General features: G+C 35.1%; 1 protein-coding gene across 3 annotated transcripts in view; it reads left to right on the top strand.

Annotated features, from left to right (window-relative positions):
• The window catches only part of PDGFC (platelet derived growth factor C), a 210,535-nt gene that overhangs the window by 74,864 nt on the left and 110,111 nt on the right, over window positions 1-25,560 (top strand). Inside the window, exon 1 of one of the 3 annotated variants that reach the window (XM_063809962.1) lies at window positions 22,891-22,963. The exons of the other annotated variants lie outside the window; for them this stretch is intronic. Coding sequence (XP_063666032.1) covers window positions 22,906-22,963 — 58 coding nt within the window. The 5' untranslated portion in view covers window positions 22,891-22,905. Of the gene's footprint in view, window positions 1-22,890; window positions 22,964-25,560 lie in introns of those variants that run through there. 3 annotated transcript variants of the gene reach the window in all.

Below are 25,560 nucleotides of genomic sequence, written 5' to 3'. Positions count from 1 at the left end.
TTCTTTATTACTGCAAAGAGGTATCGACTGGGCTCCTTTAATGTGCATATTAAATTATTCTTCTCATAAAGTGAGTGAGATCATTTCTGCCAAAAGTGATGCCATCATTTTAACAGATGGTCAATAGACACATTGTTAGTCTCTTTTTGGATCAATTTCAAATCTTGAGAGAATACTTGCTTCTAAAACAAAAAGGGTCTATTTCCAGATGTGGCACTTAGTGATATTTAGCTTCCATGGTTTTCTCATGAAGTGTCTTTTAGTGGCCGCCTATATTTTCATGGGTTCCTGTGCCTGAATGGCTGAATAACTTCCTACCCTCTATCCCCTTTAGTTGCCATAGTAACTTGCTGTTCAAATAACACAGTGGTATCTGCACAGTTTCCTCTCTATTTTCACCTCTTAATGCACTTTTAATGTGTTATGTATGACTTTTCTAAATATGTAACTGAAATTTTGATTGTCCATCTTAAATATTGCGTCAACTCTTTAAGTAAAATTTGCCCAGTTTAAATTGGGATTAAAGGTGTTCTGGGTATGTTGAAAGTCATAGCTAAGATACAGGGCTGGAGGAATCCTTGTCAGGTGGCATTTCTCTTTTCAGTCTAACCTTTAAAGCTGTGTCTTGACCAGGAGCATGTAAAACTCCTATATTCCTAGGTTTTTCAGCTGTAAAGTCAAGATACCACACACCTGTCAGGGTTGTTTCGAAGAATAAATGGGAATGGACTTATGAAAGCATCTAGCACTCTTCCAGTCATAGGCCAGTTACTCATAAACATTGGTGGAGAGTTGTTAATCCTCAAAAACTTCCTCAAAACAACAGTGATTTTTATATCTAACCTTAGGCATTATAATTATTAATTTATTTTGAATTAACCTAATAAGGATTAAATTATACTCTATATGTTTCTGAATTATGTATTTGGTAAAGAGGTACATTATGTTTGATGTGTTGATCACTTTAATTAATATTTAATTAACCAGAATTCTTTAATCCTGATATCATTTTTATTATTCATTTTCTTTGTAGTCTGTAATTAAAATGATATAATCATTTCCAGTCTTACTTAATTTTTTTGGAGATTTAAGTAAATTACCTTCTTTTGATTCAGTCAAATGAAAGTGGCTTAAGTATTTTTTAGCACCATTAATGTTAAATATGTTAATCATGTTTGCTTTTCCAGTAAATCAACCCTCAGCTACTCTCACTGTAACTTTCCTGTTTTGGCATTTCATTCTTAACTGTTCACTTACTCTCTCTCTTTCCTGTGTGACCCATGTCTCATATTTTTGTTTAAAACCACTTATGTGTTTTATATATATGTTATATACAGGTATACTCACATATACATAGATTTTTTTCATCTCTTTGAGGAATAAAGGTAGAATTTATTACTTTCAGAAACTCTGATGGCACCCACTTTTTTTTTTTTTTCTGAGACAGAGTCTTGCTCTGTTGCCCAGGCTGGAGTGCAGTGGCACAATCTCGGCTTACTGCAACCTCCGCCTCCCGGGTTCAAGCAATTCTCCTGCCTCAGCCTCCTGAGTAGCTGGGATTACAGGTACCCACCACAACACCCGGCTAATTTTTTTATTTTCAGTAGAGATGGGGTTTAACATGTTGGCCAGGCTGATCTTGAACTCCTGACCTAGTGATTTGCCCACCTCAGCCTCCCAAAGTGCTGGGATTACAGGTATGAGCCACTGCTCCCGGCTGACACCCACTCTTTTTCTATTGATTTGCTATCCCAACTTTTATATAAAAGTATTTAAATTTTTGTATATCATATAGAATTTGTGTGTTAACATTATGATTTTATTTAGAAATAGAAGACCTTGAGAACTAAGTGAACAGTCCATGCTGGTTTGGTCTGTCATTGCCCCTTATTAATAGTATAGCTCCCATTTACTGTCAAAAGGTTGTCTGAACAGTAACTTACATAGTCATCCTGTGGGCCCTCCCCTTTAGGATGCATATAGTAGTAGCTTCTGTGAGAGGAACAGGAGAAGTGTGATATGTTATCTGAACTCAAATAATTTCTACTGTCTTACAAACCTGAGAGTAACAAATATAAAATGGACACTTCATAGTTGGATTTAATTATATACTCGTTTGCATGCAGAATTAGTAAAATACATTTCCAGGGGCTGTGAAAATCCTGAGGGTCATAATAACTAGAGATTCTTCAAAGAATGTGGGAATGGATCCAAATCTACAAAAAATTGATGGAACCTAAATCTGAATCAAATGGACTAAAATGAGTGATGAGCCTTTTGTTTGGTTTTTGTTCATTTTATTGTTACCTTTTTAGAGAAATTCTGTCTTCTGGCTTGTTAACTATAGAGTTCTTTCAATTTCCTATGCAGTGGAATCCCAATTATTCTGCAGCCTCATGCTGTCAATTTTATCTTCTATTTAACATATTTCCTGTTGTGCTATCTGCCTCTGAACTAGAGGATTAATCAGTATTGAATACATAATTTTTGAGTTTGAAATATTGCTATATATTTTGCTCAGATTAATTGCATTATTGCTGAATTTTAAAAATTGTATTATAAACTCCTGTTGTATGCATTATAGTAGTGATGGTATTAACCTTGCTCTAATGGATTATTCATAATGAACAATACTATGATGCAATGCTGAAATGGTATATGACATATTTATGGAGAGAGACTTAAATGCTAGGCTATAGCATGAATCTGGGGGAGAACTGGATAATAAAATTGCCCAGTTAGGAAGTTAGAATGATAATCTAGATGATAAAATCCTACATTGTGTATTTAGACTATAATTAGGCTATTTGTTTCTGAAAAGGTTTTGAACTGTCCAGTAAAAAGTCAAGATTACTAAGATAAAATGTAGTTAATCAAAACTCTAAAGGGGGATAGTTAATACACTTAAATTGTTGCTAATATACTTACAGTGATGAAGTAATAAATTTAGGCATGGATATATTTTTAGCCATGGAATAATGAATGTGAATAGCTGATCAATTAGTATAACCATTATTTTGAGGCACCTGACACTTATCAGTCACCTTGGAAGATGTCAGGGATGAAAGGTGAATGATACATGGTTGTGAACTACAGGAAACACACAGTCTAAGGAGAGGCTTCAAATTCTAGTTGTGTGAGAGAAGAAAACTAATAAAGAGAAAAAAATTATGTAACCTTTGGCATGCTTTTTGTGGATGACTTTAACATATAATGTGTGTTTATATATAATATGTCTATAAAATTCGTATTTTCTAAGATAAAGTTTTGAATTTCTAAATTATAATTATTTTGATTGCCCCTTCAGTTTCTTAGTGTGTGTCATTGCTGGTCAATGAAGCATACTAACAGACCAATCTGAGCAGTAATTGTCCTTGCATAAGAAAGATTTTTTTTTTTTTTGATGGTAATGAGTGATTTCAAAAATACATCTAGGCTGGGTATGGTGGTTCTTGCCTGTAATCCCAGCAACTTTGGGAGGCCAAGGTAGGAGGATCACTCGAGGCCAGGAGTTCATGACCATCCTGGTCAACAGAGTAAGACCTCGTCTCTGCAAAACAAAATAAAATAAAATAAAAAACTTAAAAAATCATGCACCTGTAGTCCCAACTGCTCAAGAAGCTGAGGTGATGAGATTGCTTGATCCCAGGAGTTAGAGGCTGCAGTGTGTGATTGCCCACTGCCTTCCAGCCTAGGTGACAGACCAAGACCCTGTCTTAAAAAAAAAAAAAAATAGTTAGAGCGTTTTTTACTTGTTGTGTCTATGTGGTCTGTCTTACCATAGATCACCTGAAAGAAGTTAAAATAGGTATTGCTACTGCTTAATGTAATAAAGAGAATAGCTCTTCTTACATTAATGAAACTAGGCTTTCTTCATACCTTAACCTTCCTTTTTTTCATTAAAATTCTCTTGGTGACTCAGAAAATTTAAAAAGAATTATGACAAATACTGTTAGTCTGTTTCCAAATAGAGGATATTGCAATGCCAAATATAAGGGGTAGATCATTGGGAAGGGATTTTATAAGGTCCTGGTTAAGACTTGTCTGGTGGTATGTAATAAATCTGTGTGGTAGGGGTGGATAGTGAGGACCTTGTCAGACATCTGCCAGCTGTCTACGTAGTTTCACTCCAGTGCACTTAGTAGGAAGGTCAAGTCCTCTAAAATACCAGCAAGTACCCAGATGTTAAAGCCTAGAATCTTGCCTTGGACGTTTGACGTAAGAAGTATAACACCTTAGTGATAACTATTGAGTGCTTCAACTGCAGCAAATGATACTGTGGTTCAACATGCTTATGCAGTTCAATTTATGTCATCAGCTGTAGAGAAATTATAAATCCAACCAAAATCCTTTGCCTGAATGGTTCTTTTATGGAATTCCTCTAGTAAGGCATGTTTAAGTTTCTATTTATTTTAAATTTATTATATGTTTATAGTTTTGTTTTCTCTAACTTTTCCCACCATAATAATCCTTTGGGATTTTTATATCCTTTTTTTGGATTTCCATTTCACCATTCTTCAAAGATTAGGACAGCATTCTGTTATGATTTATGTTTCATTTCTATTTGAGAGTTGTGGTAAAAGAAATGGTGGTACCATCAGGAAATGAAAAAAATAATAATTAAAAATGGCAACAACAAAAATAAATAATAAATCTTAACTAACAATGTTTCTGGGGAAGAAACCATTAATTTTGCTTTTGATGTATTGAGTTTTAGTTGCTATCAGGATTTCCAAGCTGAGTAGAGAAGCATGTATCAGTTTTGTTAATTATGCTTTAATTAATGTATAACCTACTGAAGAAAACTCACTGTGATTATTGCAACAATATCTGCCACTATTGGTTCCCAGCATTTACTGGTGCTTTATTTATACTTTTTATTTGTTTTATGAGGTAGGTGTTATTTTCCCTCATTTTATAAAAATTAGGTATTTTAATTGATTCGGATTATATAGCTGGTAGAGCTAGCATTTGAACCCAGTCAGGACTATGTTTAGAGCTTACACAAGGCTTCTCCTTGACCTGAAGCCTGTGGCTCAGTAAATGCTGGTTTGATACACAACCAGCACGTACTTCATGTCTAGAATACTGTATTCATTGTTATCATGGCATTTTGAATAAGAGTACTAGTTTGGGTTTATGTTCCAGTTATTCAGTTATAAAACTCTTTAATGTACATTGACACCCATGGCAAGTTTCTTTTTAGGGGGAATGATCACTTTTAATCAAAGCTTTACCTTTGGCATTATGAATGGTGAATTATTCTGCTGTAAAGCCAGCTACCTTTAGTCACCACTATGTCTTAGGACACATATTAAAGCGAGGAGAAAGGTTTATATTGTTCAGCTGAATCTGTTCTTAATGTTATTTATCTGAACACTGTAAAAGTTTGCTGAAAGATTAATCTGAGGTTATTTCAATTTGTCTTTTCTTACTGGGAAGGTGGAAAACACTGTTTCTCAAAGCACTTCATAAGACTTTCAGGATAATGTCCTCAGCGATGCCAAACCTCACTGAAAAGGATTTGAATGTAAACTCCAATAGAGAATCATGCTAGTCTTAAAAATTTTACCCTGTTCTTATAATCTCCTGAAACACTTTATAAATTAAATTTAGTTCATATTTTTACCAAAAATCTTGTGCGTGTAGAGGCACATGCTGCAAAACAACATTTTGGTCAACAACAAACTGCATATACATATGAAGATGGTACCATAGGATAATAACACTGTATTTTTCCTTTTTTATGTTTAGATATGTTTAATTACATAAATACTTACCTTTGTATTACAGTTGCCTACAGTATTTAGTTTAGTAACATGCTGTACAGGTTTGTAGCCAAAAAGCAATAGGCTATACCATAATAGTGCAGGTGTGTAGAAGGCTTTTACATAAAGGTTTTATGACCTCTATGATGTTCACACAACAACAAAATTGCCTAGTGGTGCATTTACTATAACATATCGCATCCTTAAGGGACACGTGAATGCATATACACACACACACACATACACATATTACCAAATGGATACATACATGGTTACCTACAGAAAAATTTAAACTTTGAAATAATACTCTTAGGGAATGTTACCTTTTTAAAAGATATTCTTTAAATTTATATTTGCTATTATGTTGCCTTAGCAATATTCACATGTAACATTGCACATTTCACTAAGGGATTTTTTATATTAGCATTTTAGTCAGCACATTTGTTGTCTGTTTACCCTGTGTTATGAGTTAGGTAAAAAGAGATCTTGTTCCTGCTTTAAAGAGATCTCAGTTTAGTGACAGATAAGTAAACCAACCAAAGAGGGTGCAGGTACCCCGGTAGCCTGGGTAGGAAGAAGCTTTCACTCTCAGTAGTTAAGGTGATGATGGGATGGAGGACTGTTCAGGAAAGACTGGTCAGAAAAGCTCAGACTTGTCTAAGTATGGAAGGGTGGGAGGAATGAGTTAGGTGGGAAAGGGCATTCGAAACAGAGACGGCAGCGCGTGCCAAGTGCTGAAGCAGCATAGCCTGGCATGAGGAGGTACACAGTAATTTGACTCAGCTGGAATGATGGGTGCAGGGGGCGGATCCTCATTTTCAGTCTCACAAGACCTCAAAGCTAAAGAAGGAACATGCTGTTTTTTTGCAGTGGACAAATCCCTGCCATTCTGCTTGCCACTTTCTGGATGAATGCTCAGACATCTCTTCCTTTCTAATTATATCCCTGGCTGCTTTTCTATGCCACTCCATGGATTACTGCTTCAAGTTTATACCCCCTTCTCATATGATACAGTCACCTCACTTGACACATGTAGGTTCCAGACCAGTGCCCTCCCTTTCTGTAACCTCGTGAACTAACAAGGTGTAGATATTTAATACATATTAACCCGGATGATAGCATGTATTAACTCAGAGGAGCTGCTTACTTATAAATAAGTAAAAGAGTTAAAAAATAATCATCAACGAGTCAATCAAATAAGTTACCACATAGCTTTCCCCCCAATAAACCAACACTTGGACCATTCAACATTTTTTTATTCACTATGCATGCAGCTTTAGCTATGACTAAACTTTTACAAATAAGACTTGCAGGGTTACCATTTAGACGTAACATGCACTAGATTCCATTCATGGAGGAAACCAGTTGGCTGCTGTTGGAGATTGGGCAACCGACAAGATTAGAAAAAAAAACCAAAACCAAAACAACGCCTGTTTGCTTCAGATCTCCTTTTAGTTTTGGAGTTTGCTGTATTAAACTGTTCCATTACACTTTGTAGAATTGTGTGGAGTGGAGTTCTGTTGATCTAAGAGCTTAATACCCATGACAAAAAGGTTCAAGTTTTGTATGTGAACTCCTACTTACAGTATTGTCATCATAGACATGAAGAATGTTAAGAAACGCAGTATGGAAATTAAGAGCACTAACCTTGAAAGTGACCCAAATTGGAATCCCAGTTTTAATTCTTGGCCAAATATTTTAACTGTACTAATTCAAAGTTTTCCTGCATATGTCATGGCAATAATTTCTGTTCTTTTTCATTAACCTTGGGAAATTATTAATATGAAGATTATGTGACATCTTATTTTTGTATGTATCCTAGAAAGTATAAAATGTGATATGAATTAAGTTGGTATTAATAGAAAGGTATAATGTTCAGGGAAAATATCAGACCTGTATGTGAGATTTTGTAATCACCACTGGGTATTTGAGTAGAAGAAAACATGAGAAAAAAATAATAATGTGAATAGTGTTAAGAAATCGTGGCTGAGAAGAAGGTAGGCCTCTGTCTGGGCAAGAAAACTAGATTTTTGAAGATAATAGCTTTGAGTGAAAAATGAGAGATTTGTAATCATCCAGAATAATGGTGTCTGAATTCTTCAGCACGTGGTAGTAGACACACGACGTGTTTGTTGTCTCAGAATTCTGAGGGCAATTCACAAAGAAATTGTTACAAACCATGAATCATTACACAACGTTAGAATACCTCAAAAGAGTGAGTAACTCAAAGCTCTTAACAGATCTTGAGAAACTTGAAATAATAGGCATGTTTTTCTTGGGTGAGCAATCTCTCTAATTATGTGAGAGTTGTGTGTGCCCTTTCCTCCTCCACCATATTATGAATGTTTAGTGTAGAGAATTACTGAAGGTTTGCACGCCAATTGGTAAAAAATGCAAAAATTACCAGTAGTAAATATACAAGATTGTGTGGGTAGGGGCAGGGACATTGGAGAAAAAATGAAAGACTAAGAAAAAAGTGACGTGAATTTTAGAAAAACACAAAGATTAAGCAAGGTTGAGTGTTTTGAGAGGAAATCAAAGCAACAGGTAAAAGAAACCAATAACAGTTAGTTGACTTTTTTAAACTGAGAGATTTCTCAAGAAAGATTTCTTGATAATAGAGTAAGAAAGAAACATCCTGTGATGGGGATGTTCTTTATAGAATATTTTGATCTCCAATTTAATTTTATGTCTGAATTTATAATCAGAAAAGGTCTTGTTTCCTTATGGTTTCATCAAACTAAATTAAATTGTAATTGCTTAGATGGTATAAATATGTGCACAAAGTTGATTCTTGAACATTGTATAGTGGCCAGTTGGCTAATTGTAACTCTAAATGACACCATAATATGAAGTTTTGTTTTTATTTATATTGTTCTCTAGATACCAGGGTGAGTATGATGTTTCTGATAAGTGCATAAAGAAAACACGAACTTATAACTGGAGCAATAGGGCAAGGCTGCATCTTTATTACTTAACTCTACAGTTGTAAAAACAAGTACTACGGTTGACAAGACACCTCTCCATGGGTACCTCCGTAATTGTCATAAATTTAAATTTATTGTAATGTTTTAGACCTGTTTGAACTATAGTACACAGCCCATTATAACCATGTTTGAATTATATTTATCAATCTTTTTTTTTTTTTTTTTTTTTTTTTAAGATGGGGTTTCACTCTGTTGCCCAGGCTGGAGTGCAGTGGCAGGATCTCAGCTCACTGCAGCCTCAACCTCCTGGGCTCAAGCGATTCTCCCACCTCAGCCTCCCAAGTACCTGGGACTGCAGGCACATGCCACCACTCCTGGCTAGTATTTTTTGTAGATTTTCACAGAGACAGATTTTCGCCATGTTGCCCAGGCTGGTCTCAAACTCTTGAGCTCAAGTGTTCGGCCCACCTCAGCCTCCCAAAGTGAGGGGTTATAGGCCTGTGGCACTACACCCAGAAGACAATAAAATATTTTTTAAAAGTGGATTATTTGTAAGGGAGATATCTATTAGAAAGCTTTTTGAACTATTCACGGAATAAGTTTCAATTTTCTATTTTTTCCTACTAGTTTAATATTGAATAAAAATGTATACATTATTCTTCTCCTGGTATCAATCAACCTGGACTCCTACATTTTCTTTGCTAATGATTGATTTCTTTTTTGGAATGATACGATTACTTTTGTGACATTGTCACTTAAACAATTACTAAGAAAAAGTTAAAATATATGACCTCAGGTAGACTCTTAATTTTCATATTTAATGAAAACATGCATAACCAGTTCTTGCTCCCCAAAAATATGTAAAATTACAAATGAAAATGGCATGATGACATTAAAATGAGCAGCCTTGTATATTTTCTGCCTTGTTACTAAACAGCAGAGATAAAGGAAGTCTCCTTATCAAGTTAACAGAATTTAAATAAATAATCTATGTAGATAATTATTATAAATTATTTGTTAATGTAAATCAGGTTTTTAGACCTATAGTAAGCTGTGATGCTATGATATAACATCCTGAATGATGTTGATTCATTTTTACATCTTAATGAAGTATCATCTTCATTAGAATATTTGAATATAGAAATGTTTCTTTTTCATTTTTAGAAATAACTTTCTTAATAGTGGCTCATATGGCTTTGTTTTAGGATGTGTATTATGTGTGAATACATACAAAAATTCTAATAAAATATCCTAACATCAGTTAGGATACTTCTAGCTACAGGTAAGAAAAGACCCAAATCATAACTTAAATATTGTTTATTGTCTCATATAATAAGATGTCTATAGTTAGCACAGTTTCAGGGTTAATTCAAGGGCTCAGTGGCATCATCACCAGGTTAGTTAAATCTTTTATTTTTTCCTGTCATCCTCAGCCTGTGAACTTCAGACAGTAGGCCTGTTCCAGCATCACCTCCTCACATAGTTGTATCCAGATATAGAAAAGGGAAGCTTCTCCACAACCATTTCTTTGCAAGTGCAACTTCTCCATTATTGGTCACAGTCAGATCTTATGATTCTGTTTAGAACAGTCACTAGCCTAGGGGAAATGAGGCAACCATTAATTATATTCAACTGTGATTCAGAGCTGGGGGCATGTTCGACCTTCATGAAGGTCATGGTCAGTTTGAGGTGAGAGAATAAAATCAAGATTCTGCTTAAAGAGTATGCTGAGTGTAGGTTGATAGTTTGGTTGGTGATAAAAGTATGTCTGCCAAATAGCAATTCAGAATATTTTCTAGAATCTACTAAACAAAACTTTATTTTGTTTTAAGCACACAGTTAAAAAATATTAATCTAAACTAGAAGTACAAGTCTCATGGGTAAAATCTTTTGGGATGAAGTAGCAGTTAACCTTTTGGTCTTTTAGGAATACTGCACTTATTGCAAGAGAGTTATAGCACATTGGCATTTTACTAACAGAAAACTGAAGTCTCTAAAAAATTGCCCTTCCCACAATGTTATTACACCAATAATTTAGATATGATGTATAAGAATTTGCCACAACTTTCACATTTTATCTTCTAATACCTCCTTTTCTTATTATTCCCCACTGTGTTCCATTTCTGCCCTCTCTCAAGTGTTATTTCCTGCTAAGCCTTTTATATTTTGACTTTTTAAATGCAAGATTTTAATAATTTAACAAGCATTTTAGCTGATAATTTTCACTGCAGGAGCTGTGAACTGTAATGCAAAACTAAATATCAGTCTAAGAGCTAGGATACCTAAGAAGTGCCAAAATTATTTTGTTATATTGGAAGTTGTAAATAGGGAGGATAGAGGCCTGAATTTTATTTATTTATTTATTTATTTATTTGGACAAGATCTTGCCCAGTCTGCAGACTAGAGTGCAGTGGCATTTATATCTCCCTGCCACCTCCAAATCCTGGGCATAGGTAGTTCTCCCACCTCAGCCTCCTAAGTAATACAGGCACATAACACCATGCCTGGCTAATTTTTTGTGATTTTTGTAGAGGTGGAGTCTCACTGTGTTGCCCAGGCTGGCCTTGAACTCCTGGCCCAAGCAGTACTCTCATCTCAGCCTCCCAAAGGTGTGGGGTTACAGGTGTGAACCACTTAGCTTGGCCATGGCCTAAATCTTATTACACAAAATGAAATGTCAGCAATTTGACAAAAAAAAGCATACTCTAAATTATTGCTGAAGTTTATATTGTTATAGACATTGATATTTAAATTGTTAGAAATTAAAGGCATAAAGCCATATATGCTGCTTTTAAAGGGTGCACAAATATTCTAAGCCTCCTTTTAAAGAATTATTATAGTCTACAAAATTTAAAAATTTTCATTTTCATTGATCAGTGTATTAAATATAATGCCAATTATTTATTTTAGGCCATTGATGTAATGCAATGCAGTTACATTGATGGAATTCACTGTATCTTAGTAAAATGGAAGAGACAAGATGAAATAAGCACACATATATCTTCTGTTATGGAGTAGAACTGAGGCTAAACTGTGTAGTGTTTGGATATTACTAAATGCTTAGGTAAAGTGTGTGTGTGTGTGTGTGTGTGTGTATGCACACACATGCACAAGTATATTTTTCTCCCCATATTCTATTTCTGCCTAGGTTACGACATTCATTCTGAAATGTCTAACACCAGAAACATTACTGTTATGATCTCTCCAAATATGAAAAACAAGTAAAAGAAGCTAAAGGGCAAAAGTAGGGAATTTACCTATATAATAATTGAGTTTATATTAAGAGTTTATTTTATGGAATTAGAAATGAGTTTGTGATAGACTGGATGCCATGTTGTATATGTATCTTGTTAAAACTTGTTTGTAAACAGGTCTGAAAACTTGATCCATCGTGCAGTAGAGTCACATATTCATTAATCTTTTTGCATGTTCAGTGAAATGCTTTCTATTGAACTAGTTTCCTATTATGTATATGTGGTATCAGTGTATTTGGATATAGACAAATTGAATTTCACAGTGTGTTTTAAATATTTAAATTCTTCTTTTTACTTTTGAAAACAATTAGCAAATCAGTATACAAATACCAGTAAAATGTGTTCAAAGATAATGTGGACAAATATTGAAATTTTTCATTACTTTTACTTCTGCATCTTTTGCATAGGAAGTATGAAAAGGCAGTATCTAGTGGTTGTTTCACTTCTTTGGATCTAGATACTCAACTGTCTAAGATATTAACTGTTAGATATATGGCTGGAAACTCCTATCTGTGAGTCAGAGTTTTCTTCAGGCTGGTAAAATGTAGCTGTCTTCCACGCTAGGTTCGGTGTGATCTGCATAAAGGCACTTTATTGCCAGCCCACTGAATTTCTGAATGATGACCTTGCAACCCATAACAAAGTCCTTCATGCAAGCCTCGACTGGCTGGATATCGGGTCTGTTTCTTGTCTCTTTTACCTTGGAATCAGCCCTGAGGGTTGACCTTACACATTTTTATCATTCTAGCTGAGAAAGAAGGAAGTCAGGTAAGAAGATAGGAAATGCCCTTCCCAAATAGGCAAAGAAGGCACCAACTCTCTTTGCTGTGTCTGCATTTCCCTAGCTTTCCTCCTCATCTTGTTTAGCTTTCCTTCTTGGAGGCATCCTTTAAGTAGAACATGAGTTCCTTGAGGATCCAGAGAAGAATAGTTGCTTTTAGTTCTTGTACTAAAAATCAAGAGTGGATTAATTCTAAGTGGCCCATTTTGATAGAGATCCCTAATTTCCTTCTGAAGATTTGTGTGAGCATTGTTTGTGACCAGAGACCTTTATCTTGAGGATATACATGGATTCAGGACAGATAGTCTTAACATAAGTGAATGCCAATTGAGAAGTAGCACAGAATCCCTAAATGACCCGTTAATTAAATTTTCAATCAATTGAAATAACAATTTAGAAAATAATGGTTTAAACTCCTATCCAGGTTTTCTTTAAGGTACAATGAGAGAAGGAGGAAGAGAAAGAAGTCTCAGATCATCAAAGATATCCTTAATAAAGTTAAGAAAACACACTAAGACTGCTGTAATTCAATGATGTATAGTAGTAAATGGTCACTGGTGGTATTCTAGTTAATTTGTTTTCTTCTGCATATTGTTAAGTGGGCAGTGTAATTAATCAAAGCAATCAATCAATGCTAACTTAATTTGTATTTTTTAGGTATTTCCAAAACAATCTAACATAAACCTTGCCTCAAATTTATTATTCTTGGGGTAAAGTAAGTATGAAAGAGAATGCAATGTAGCAGGCTGCGATGAGTTGTACACTAAGAGTCTAAAAATCACCTGGGTTCATTTTTAGTTTCAGTACCCAAAACCCAATGACTTTAATCCAATGACTTTAATACAATCTTTCCATTGAGTATAATCAAATATGTTTCATATGTAAACAGAGTTGGACCTAGTGATTTCTAAAAAATTCTTAACTGTGCAATATTATGAAATAATAGAAAAATATAACACTATAGAAAAGCACTCAGTTTAGACTAATATAAAGACAGAATCAGAAAAGTGCTTAGAAATGGTACTACAGCTAGGGCAGGGTTGACTTCAAGTGAGAGTTACTCAGTGGCATTTTCTTTTTTTTTTTTTTGGAGATGGAATCTTGCTCTGTCGCTCAGGCTGGATTGCAGTGGCGCGATTTTGGCTCACTGCAAGCTCTGCCTCCCGGGTTCACACCATTCTCCTGCCTCAGCCTCCCAAGTAGCTGGGAATACAGGTGTCTGCCACCATGCCCGGCTAATTTTTTGTATTTTTAGTAGAGACGGGGTTTCACCTTGTTAGCCAGGATGGTCTCGATCTCCTGACCTTATGATCTGCCTGCCTTGGCCTCCCAAAGTGTTGGGATTACAGGCATGAGCCACCATGCCCAGCCTGAGTGACATTTTCTAAGTTAAATTTTTGAATCTGAAAGATGCAGGTGTCAAATAATACAGTCACAACTCAAACTTGTGCTTAAAATTGTTTTAGAGAAATATATTTCAGAATTTACTGTCACTTTTAGTCAAAAGATTGACATAGAATACAATGTAAGCATTTTTAAGAAAGGCCAACAATCCCTATCAACATGCAGTTGTCTATAATTACTTTATAAGTGTTATGGGTGATACATGTTAACCTTCTATACCCTGGATATTTATATATTAAGGACAGTAATCTTAACTATTTCAAAATATGTTTTTGAAATCTTTCTTAGGTTGTCTTATACTTAAAACATTAAATGTAAGTTTAAGAATAATTACCTAAATATTATACTTTTTCTTCACATAAGGTAGATTCTGCGATGAGCTATATTTTTGTTATTTTTACTTTTTGGCACTAGGGAGAGAATTGTCTTAAGATTTTTAAGTCTTGGAGAAATTTGTTTATCTTAAAATAATTCGGTCAGAGCATTCTTTGATTAGAATTATGAATAACTACACAAAATTTAAAGTTAGATAACAAATGCCAAGCTTAGTGGACTAAATTTTCAACTTAAAGAATTGATTTTCTTAACAATGTATTGTTTTAGTTGCGGAATAATGAAATAGCAGGATACTTAGGACTTGGGAGACTTACTACTATAGATACAGTCATACTTCAAATTTATTGCGTGTTTGCATCCAGAGACAGTAATAAAACAGGTGGTCAATAAACGGAGTGTATCAGTCCATTTTCATGCTGCTGATAAAGACATACCTGAGACTAGGAAGTAAAAAGAGGTTTAATGGACTTACAGTTTCACATGTCTGGGGAGGCCTCACTATCATGGCAGAAGGCAAGCAGGAGTAAGTCATGTCTTACATGGATGGCAGCAAGCAAAGAGACAGAGAGCTTATGTAAGGAAACTCTTGCTTTTTTTTTTTTTTTTTTTTGAGACTGAGGCTCGCTGTGACCCTGGCTGGAGTGCAGTGGTGTGATCTTGGCTCACTGTAACCTCTGCCTCCTGGGTTCAAGCGATTCTCCTTCCTCAGCCTCCCAAGTAGCTGAGATTACAGGCACATGCCAGCATGCCCCACTAATTTTGTATTTTTAGTAGAGACAGGGTTTCACCATGTTGGCCAGGCTGGTCTCGGACTCCTGACTCCAGGCAATCCACTGCCTCAGCCTCCCAAAGTAACTCCCATTTTTTAAACCATCAGATCTTGTGAGAGTTATTGCTTATCATGAGAACACCACAGGAAAGACCTGCCTCCATGATTCAGTTATCTCCCGCTGGGTCCCTCCCACAACACGTGGGAATTATGGGAGCCACAAGATGAGATTTGGGTGGGAACACAGAGCCAAACCATATCAGGGAGTCACACAGATATTTTGATTTTCCAGTGCAGATAAAAATTATATTTGCACCACCCTATAGGCTATTCATTATACAGTAGCATTATATTTAAACAACAAGGTACATACCTTAAGTAAAAAAAAACACTTTATTGCAAAAAGGCTTAACAATCATCTAAGCCTTTAGCAAGTAGTAACCTTTTTTGCTGTTAGAGGGTTTTGCCTCAATGTTAATGGCTGCTGACTGTTCAAAGTGGTGGTTGCAGAAATTTGGGGCGGCTGTGGCAGTTTCCTAAACTAAGACAACAATGAAGTTTGCTGCATCAATTGACTCTTCCTTTCACAAAACATTTCTCTGTAGCATGTCATGCCATTTTACAACATTTCACCTATAGTAAAACTTTTTTCAAAATTGGAATCAACACTCTCAATACCTGTTGTTGCTTTATCAACTAACTTTATGTAATATTCAAATCCTGTGTTGTCATTTTAACAGTATAACAGAACATCTCCATCAGGAGCAGATTCCATCTCAAGAAATCACTTTCTTTGCTCATCCATAAAAACAACTCCTCATCCATTCAGGTTTTATTATAATTTTGCAGCAATTCACTTACATCTTCAGGCTCCACTTCTAAATTTCTTTCTCTTGCTATTTTCACATCTCTTGTTATTTCCACCACATCTTCCACTGCACTGTTGAACCCCTCAGAGTCATCCATGAGAGTGGAAACACTTTTGAGATCCATCTGAGGAATCACTATCTCTGGACAGCTGTACCCTAAATAAATGGATTCCTTAAATAATAAGACTTGAAACTTCAAATTACTTCTTGATTCATGGGCTTCAGAATGGTTGTTGTGTTAGCAGGCATGAAAACAGCATTAATATCCTTGTACATCTGCATCAGAACTTTTGGGTGACCAGGTGCGTTATCAATGAGCAGTAACATTTTGAAAGAAATCTTTTTTTCTTTCTGAGCAGTGGGTTTAAAATCTTCAGTAAACCATGCTGTAAAAATAGATATACTGTCACCCAGGCTTTGTTGTTCTATTTCTAGAACACAAGCAGAGATTTAACATAATTCTTAAAGGATCTAGTGTTTTCAGAAAGGTAAATGAGCATTGATTTTAACTTCAATTCACCAATGGTATTAGTCCCTAACAAGAGAGTCTACTTGTCCAATGATTCTTTGAAGCTAGGCTTTGACTCTTCCTCTCTAGCTATGAAAGTTCTAGATGACACCTTCTGCCAACTGAAGACTGTTTCACCTACATCAACGATCTGTTGTTTAGTGTAGCCACCTTCATCTGTCAGCTTAGCTTATCTTCTGGATAGCTTGCCACAGCTTCACTTTGTCCTTTTTTGTTATGGAGACAGCTTCTTTTCTTGAACCTCATGAACCAACCTCTGCTGGCTTCCAGCTTTTCTGCTGCTTACTCTCCTCTCTCACCCTTCATAGAATTGAAAAAAGGGCTTTCTGTGGATTAGATTTTGGCTTAAGAGAATGTTGTGGTTGGTCTGATCTTCTGTCCAGAGAACAAAAACTTTATTTAGCTCAGCAACAGAAAGTTGTATCCTTGAAAGTCACCCTGGTAATTAATATATGATCAGAAAAGTAATTGACAATTTTACTTTGTAGGTTCCTGGGGGCTTTGAAAGAACTATGTTTATTTCAGGAAAGGAACAATAGTACGTTATCATTTGAAATGAAAACAGTAAAAATCTGCACTTTCTATTTAGTAGCCAGAAAATATCCATAAATCCTGTTTTAGGGCACTGGAATTTGGAGTAAATGACCCATTGTTTGTATAAAGATTTAAACAAAGACTGATCAGCAGCTTTATTCTTTATTATTAATGTCCCGTGCTTGTTAGTAAAACCCAGTTGCTTGGGTTTTTGTATCACTGGAGAATTTATTTTTGTTATCTTTTTCACTGTTAGGCTTCTTACTAAAGAGGGATTCAAGTAAGTAAATAACTTAAGAGAAGCAACAGGAATTGAAATCTATAAAGCTTTGTTTTCTCAACTTGGCACAACTGCATCTGCCTTTGCAGTCTGGGATTGGATGATTGATTTTATATCTTGGAAGCTCATTTTTATATGAGTGTGAAATGAGTCTTTCAAAATACACTTTGTGAAGATAACATTAATTAGTTACTGTCATCAACCAACAGGGACAAACCTCTCCTTTTTGTGATTTCTACAGGAGGATTGATTTAACTGTTAAATTTTGTCATGTTTTTCAAAGAGCAATAAAGAATCCCCCAGGAGGAAGAATGAGAAAAGAAGCAGCTCATTTTTGAGGATATGCTATGTACAAAACACCTCATAAGGCAACTGACAGTACCTACCTTTCAGACAAATTATCTGAGTCACAGAGAAGTTACATAAATTAGTCGTGATCACATAGCAAATGGTTGAGAAGATTTAAAGTCAAACATGTTTCCATTATTTAGGACCTATAAAGTGTCAAGCATCATGGTAGTCTTTGGACACATAAAGTCAACACAGGGCTACTTGGTAGGAGTTACTTCTAGGTAAAAGTCATTGTTCTCTAAAACTCTAGCCCTGTTAGTGTATTACAGAATGCTATTGGAAATGGAGCTTATAGACTATATGAAGAATCTGTAACAGAGGACATGGAAGCAGGGAAGTTTTTTTAATGTTAGATCAATGATTTGTATTACATCTGAAATGCTCCAAAATCTGAAACTTTTTGAGTGTCAACATGAAGCTCAAAGGAAATTCTCATTGGAGTATATTGCATTTTGCATTTTCTGATTAGGAATGCTCAACCGGTAAGTATATATAATGCAAATATTACAAAATCTTAAAAAATTCAAAATCTAAAATACTTCTGGTCCCAACCATTTTGGATAAAGGCCACTCAGCCTGTATCACTGTCAGTTCTGTACTGGGAAGCCATACATGTTTTTGAACAAAGGAATTATGTTATTTAGATTGACTTTGTTAATTGTAATTTTTAATAAAAATTTACAATTTTCTGGTGAATTTTATCCCTAGTAAAATTTAGTCTGTGATATTTTGCTTACATTCTACTTTGCTAAACCATTTCCTTATTCCTAAGCACAGAATGATTGGATCTGATGACTGGACTTCACTGCTCCTTGCTCTCACCCTCCTCAGCAAATTTCAGTTTTACCTCCTCTCCTCTCACAGTTTTAATTCCTAGGTCTAAATTACAGATAGCCATCTGCCTACCCCCCACTCATGCACCTATTTACTAATTTCACAAATATTTTTAAGCGCTTTCTATGTGGCAGGCCTTGAGTGCACAAATATTCGTTAAGTGCTTTCCATGTGCCATGCCTTGGGGCATGGTGGTAAGTAAGGCAAACCTATACCTCGGGAACTTACCTTCTAATTGAGGAGGCAAACAAGAAACAGCAATTAGTCTAATTGCTTTATTATATGTGCTATGAGAGACAAGGATAACATGTTAGGGAAGCATATTACAAAAGGGGTGAGAATAGGGAATTATCCTAGCAGGGTAGATCAGGGAGATGACATTTGTGCTGAGACCTAAAGAGTGAATAGAGTTAACCAAGCAAAAAAATGTGGGATGCAGGTTGCCGGGGAGAGGTTGGGTGTCAGCTGGGGTCACCAAAGGGATGAACTCAGAAGAGGAAGTATATTTTATTTTATTTCCCATCTGAATTTTCTAGCACTATAGTGTCTGCACATTTAGATTTTATTAAATAAAAATGTAAAGTAGTATATTTTGCTTCACTTCCTGATTGCACATTCCTAGAATATTGGAATTTATATTTTAACTACCACAGTGCCTCGAATAATCCTTTGCATATAATATTTTCTCTGCTGGTACTGGATTTAATATACTAACATTTTTTGCTAGATTTGGAATGGAGTCGGTAAAGAAGAAAGAATTTCTTTTATAAAAATAACTTACATAGTCATTACTTACCCTATTATAATTTCATGATTGACTTATAATTATTCAGTTATGGTCATTTGAATGTGCTACTTAAAATTTGTCATGAGTAATTTTTAGATTAAAGAAGAGCAATGTTGAAAATGAAACTACTTGTATATTTAGAAAGGTGATTACAATTGACAGTATTTTATTGTACATTTTAAAATAACTAAGAGAGTAAAATTGGATTATTTCCGTAACACTGAGAAAGGATAAATGCTTCAGGTCATGGAAACCCCATTTTCTCTATTATATATAATAATGTGATTATTAAGCATTGTATGCCTGTATCAAAATATCTCATGTACCTCATAAATATATACACTTATTATGTACCCACAAAATTAAAAATTAAAAAAAGAAAAAGGAAAACAGAAAGGTGTGTAGAAGCTATATCATTTAGTGGTGTTGAAAGTTTTAATTTGAGATGTTTAGATAAATGGACCACTCTTTTTCAGGTTGTATTGTTTTTGACTGTTGAAAAGCAGAATGCAGATACATTCATTTTATTAATTGTAGAGTTCTTATACTTTTAAAAGAGAGCAAGTTATTGTGCTTTAGAATTGTACTGACTTTTTTTTGTTTTGATGGTGTCTTAACGAATAAAAATAATCTTATTAACAACAAGAAAAATTCCTAGATTTCGTAGCTTTAATAAAGATAACTCCTATCTCACCAGGTAATATGAAAAATAACATACAGTTTTCAGATTCCAAGGTTCTCACCAGAAGCTCTATATTATGAAGAAGAGACTGCTGTTATAATTTTGTATATAAAGAAGAATCAAGCAGGGAAATTAAGGAGAAATCCAAGTAACCAAGACCTTTAACAGTGTACACAATGACTGAACTTTTTATAGGCTTTCTCAAACTTTTTCATTTTCATGCAATATATAAACCCTGCCCCTGCAGTCATGTGTATTTCCCTATGACTTAATTTTCTCATCTGTCAAATGGGGTACTAAATAGTACCTGTTTCAGAGTGTATTGGAAGATTAAGTAATTTGAAGTTTAGAAGATGTCTAATACTCAGTGAGTACACAATTAATATTAGCTGTTGTTTGCTCAATTGTCCAAATGATCAAGTAACTCTTTTCAATAAGGAAACACATCTTTTTGAACCTTTCGTAAACAAGTTCTTTAGTTGTTTTTACATAACTAAACCAATACTTATTTGGGTTAATTTGGTTTCCTTAAGGAGAACCTTGAAGAACTTTTCCCCAACATTTTATAATTTAAAATATTGTGAGAAAGTGACTAGAAATAGATACTTTTCCATTAAGTTTATAAAGGACATAGGAAAACTTTATATGCACACTCAGGTCATTGTTTTGTTTTGTTTGTGGTTTTTCAATACAAGAAAGTATTTGCTTTTGATTCTTTTTCTGTTCCAACTCATGTTTTCTTCCTCGGGAGCAGCTGTCATTCTTAGGTAGAATCTCCTTTCTTTGTGTACTCTATTAACTTCTCTTCCATCTCAGAGTAATTGGTTCCATAGCATTTTATTGATGATATGGAACAGCTTTTGAAATAATTTCTTCAGTTTTCTGTGCGAAATCACTTTTTTTCCCCCCAACAGGGTTTTGCTCTGTCACCCAGGCTGGAGTGCAGTGGTACAACCTAGGCTCACTGCAGCCTCTGCCTCCCAGGTTCAGATTACAGGCGTGCAGCACCACACCTGACTAATTTTTGTATTTTTATTAGAGACGGGGTTTCACCATGTTGGCCAGTCTGGTCTCAAACTCCTGACCTCAAGTGATCTGCCCACCTCAGCCTCCCAAAGTGCTGGGATTACAGGCGTGAGCCACTGCGCCCGGCCTTAAATCACTTTTGAGGTAGATGTTTTTCTTTCCGATATGTCAGGACAAAATTACCTTTTCTTGTGCTGTAGCAATTTTTTCATAGTCTTCATATATTTATTTTACTATTTACCTTGCTTGAATGAAGAGACATCTGGTGAGACTAGGTTTTTACTGGCAGATAAGATGTGTGGACTTTCTTCTAATGGCTCAACTTCCACATGAGTGATGGTCATATTCCCTTTCCATCTCTGTAACTAGAAGGAAGGTTGTTAAGCTTAGATTCAGCCCAGTTCTCAGTGGCTAGCATCATATGAAATGAAGTCAGGGTGTCTTTAATCTCTATTGCCTCTGATTGTTATTGCGTTCCATATGGTGACATCATAGACATCTACAAATTCCACCATATGCAGTTACCAGGGTCATCCCTGAATACACCCTGTTGATAACAGTTAACTTTCGGGTGTACCTCCTGCACTGCAGGCTTAACAGCTGCCATCTCTGTTTCTTTCTTCTTTCACTCATCAATTATTTTTGCTTTTTTTTCCTGTTAATTGCAATATCTGAATGGCCATACACATAGGAGGTTGTGAATAGTACTCTGGCCATTTAAAAATAATGTTTAAAATAGGGAAATAGGCCAGATCTGGTAGCTTGTGCTTGTAATCACAACACTTTGGGCTGGCCAGAGTGGGCACATTGCTTGAGCTCAGGAGTTAGAGACAAGCCTGGACACCATGGCAAAAACCCTTCTGTACAAAAAAATACAAAAATTAGCTGGGCATCATGAGGTGAACCTGTAGTCCTAGCTACTCAAGAGGCTGAGGTGGGAGGATGGTGTGAGCCCCATAGGTAGAGGTTGCAGTGAGCTGAGATTGCGCCACTGCACACAAACCTAGGCAACATAGTGAGACCCTGTATTTAAAAAAAAAAAAATTAAAAAAAGAGAAAATGTATTTAGTCTTTTATAAATGCAGTGTTTTTGGCTAAGAGGCAATTCAAGGGAAGGTGTTAAACATCTTCTTTCCTTTTTCTCAGGTGTGTTGGCTTTTTTGTTTCTTGAGCTAAATCATAGGTAGGCTACTGATTCATTTTTTATTTCAATTTCATTGACTTTGTTATTTGTAGAAATTCTTGGCAAAGTGTATAAGGACTGTTTTGCTAGTAATAGGTTTCAGTTATATTTGAGTTTTCATCGTTTTTAGGGACTATCTTAGAAATCACTTTATACTTTATACTTAAACCTCTCAAAGGAGAGGCTTAAGTTGGAGTGCTCAAAACTAGCTATTTAATAAATGGTTAAACTATTCAAATAAATATTACAGAGCTGATGATCTATAATATTTTTCCTTCTTAATTCTATGAAAAAGGTAATTTTATGGTGTCTATTAATTTCTTCCTTTTGTATTATGGTTAAGACAATTTATTAACTGTATAATACACAGCTATATTTTATCATCTGTGACATTTTGTGAACATCCCATAAGTTAATGTCACGTATCAGAGATAATGTTCAAAGCTGTTTATTTTCTAGAAAATACTTTATGTCTAGTATTTGACCATGCCACACTGCCATCAGTATTGTAAGTCTCCTGAGAACTACTGCTGCACATGATGATATATGCATATGACACAATAAACACCAGATCATAGTTGTAATTCATGGATGAGGTTGGGCTTTCAGTGTTTTGAGCAGGAAGGACTTGATAGCTTCAGACAATTTAGTGAGTAAGGGGACGATCTTTTGGAGGACTGGGATGTAAGTCGTCTTTGAATTACTTTGTATAGAGGACTGTCATTTACTCAAAGCTGATATTTTTCATTTCTTTTAAAAGGCAGGACCTGTCAATTAAATTCTTCCAGCAAATGCTGTGAATTGCAAAATAAGTCCAAGGACTGTTCTGGCAGGGATCTTGGGATTAAACAATGAACACATTAGCCCTGGTGCCATGTTCATGGACCTTCGAGCCATTATATTACATTTAAGAAATTGCATTACATAGTGTCACAACTTTTACCAAACCATATCCTTTTGTGCTATTATTCAGTAAATATTTTTTCTCACATTGGGCAAGGAATTTTTTCTTAAATGAATAGATTTCAAAAAGAAGTTATAGGAAATGTCTATGGAAACAAAATGCGATTTATGTATACTGAATATTTATTAATTATCAACTATTAAGATGAAGAACATGCCCTTTTATGTAGTGCTTGAAATCATATTAAGAACAATTAATGGTACAACTACCACACCTTCAGAAACAGTGGTTCAGAATCATTCTGGAACCAAATACCTGGAAGGAGATTGTCTATCACTATCACTTCAGGAATTTGGGAGTAAGGGGTGGGCACTGTTCTCAAACTGTTCTTCCTGAAACCTGTCCCTAGTGAGCTCCTACAGTTGATGAGTAAAAAGGAATTGAAAAACACTAGTCTTGCAAGTGGGATTTGTAATAAATAATATATCTTTTGTGTCTTTTGTAATCTCATTATACATTTAGATTTATATATGAGCATTCTTCTTCCTTATGTTTTTAGTTTGATACAGGGTCTTTCTCTGTAGTCCCGGCAGTGGTGCAGTCACAGCATACTGCAGCCTAAAATTTCTGGGCTCAGGCAATCCTTCTGCCCTCAGTCTCCTGAGTAGCTGGGACTACAGGTGTACAACACTACACCTAGATATTTTATTTATTTACAGTAGAAATCAGGTCTCACTGTGTTGCCCAGACTGGTCTTGAACTCATGGGCTCAAGTGATTCTCCCACCTTGGCCTCCCAAGGGGTGGGATTATAGGCATGAGCCATCGCACCTGGCTGACAATCTTACAATGTAAAAACTTTTAACAAGAGACTATGGATACAAATAAATTTTTAATTTCCTAGCAATCCTAGAACAGTTGTGTACTTAAATGTTTATTTGGTACAGAAGCATTTCTTATCAAAGGTCAAGTCATTTGAGATTATTCAGCAGAATTAGCATGGAATGTTGGAATATATAATAAGACATATTTTGTGAGCTTAAGTAATTTCTAATCTAGTTAAAGAGATGAAACTTAAAAACATACTTTAATTAAAGAACCATGAAGGCCTATAAGCTTAAGTTGCAAAGTGTGTGAGTCTGAAGGATGTGCATCAGGCATTCAGATGGGATGAGAGGAGTGTGTACTAAGGGTCCGGGGCCCTTGGGCAAGAAGTCAGACTCTGGCACTTTGAAGCCTTGAGTCAATGGTGTGTTCCAATTGGAGTGCATCAAAGCAATACCACCAATAATGTTTGCTAATGTATGTGCTAGAAAAAGTAAATTCTTAATCACTTTTTTTTTAGATTTGAAGATATTGTCTTGTTTGCCTGTCTTCTGTGCCATAGCTTCATTGCTTGGATTTCTCAGAAATCCACATCTTTGCCATATTGTTTGAAATTGGGCTTATGTACACATACACATATACATTTAAGTATATTATATTAGCATATATTAAATGGCAAGCACACTAAATGACAACAGCTGTGACTGTCATGGTTTAATCAGAGTGTGCAAAGCTGATATTTTTAATCCATCATGGTAAATAAGAGTTTTAGTCGTCTTCCATTGTGTATAGTCTTTTATTAAGAGGTTTTCTTTTGTTGTTGTTGCTTGCTCTTTAGTTTATTAATTTGTTTTCCTTAAAATTTGCCATTGCTTTATTGGGAATCATAGATTTATTAGGAAAATTATTTGAGAAATAGCCTTTAGCGTTATCTAGTAAGCAGTAGTACAGAAGTATAAGCATGCCGTCAATACATCTTCAGGTTCACTTTTATCTTTCTGTGTGCAAAACATGACTGGGATTCTAATGTTTGTTTACAAGAATACTTAAATATGATACACTGTCCTGTAACACTTATAAGTCATCCATAGACTCAATTTAATCTGGAATAATGTTTTTAAAATAGTTTTTAATTAAGCTCAACAATAAAGTACTTATATAGTATATTCTAAGCAATATAGTCTTCTTAAGAAATTATATTCCCAGGTGTGTCTCGACTAATTTGCATTTGAAATAAAATATTTTAGGCACATTTTCTATTTAGTTTATGTATAAAAATATGTACATATTGAGCAAAAATTGTTGAAGGCTTTAAAATAAGCCGAGATTGATAATAGATAAGGTCTTTTACACATGACCCATTTATGCCTGGTGTATTTCTTCACCCATTTTAACTTTTTGATTGTATGTGCATCATTTCTTATCTTCAGTCAAATTTGGAAGTCAAAATCTCAGAATAATGCTTTAATTTTTTGGTTAGACTCACTGGGTCCTTGTAATTGCTAGTTTTCTCGATCT

The sequence above is a fragment of the Pan troglodytes genome, chromosome 3, assembly GCF_028858775.2.
Source record: "Pan troglodytes isolate AG18354 chromosome 3, NHGRI_mPanTro3-v2.0_pri, whole genome shotgun sequence".
Taxonomy (NCBI): Eukaryota; Metazoa; Chordata; class Mammalia; order Primates; family Hominidae; genus Pan; species Pan troglodytes.
Note: the sequence above shows the minus strand (reverse complement) of the source record. Positions and strands in the feature narration are given on the sequence as shown.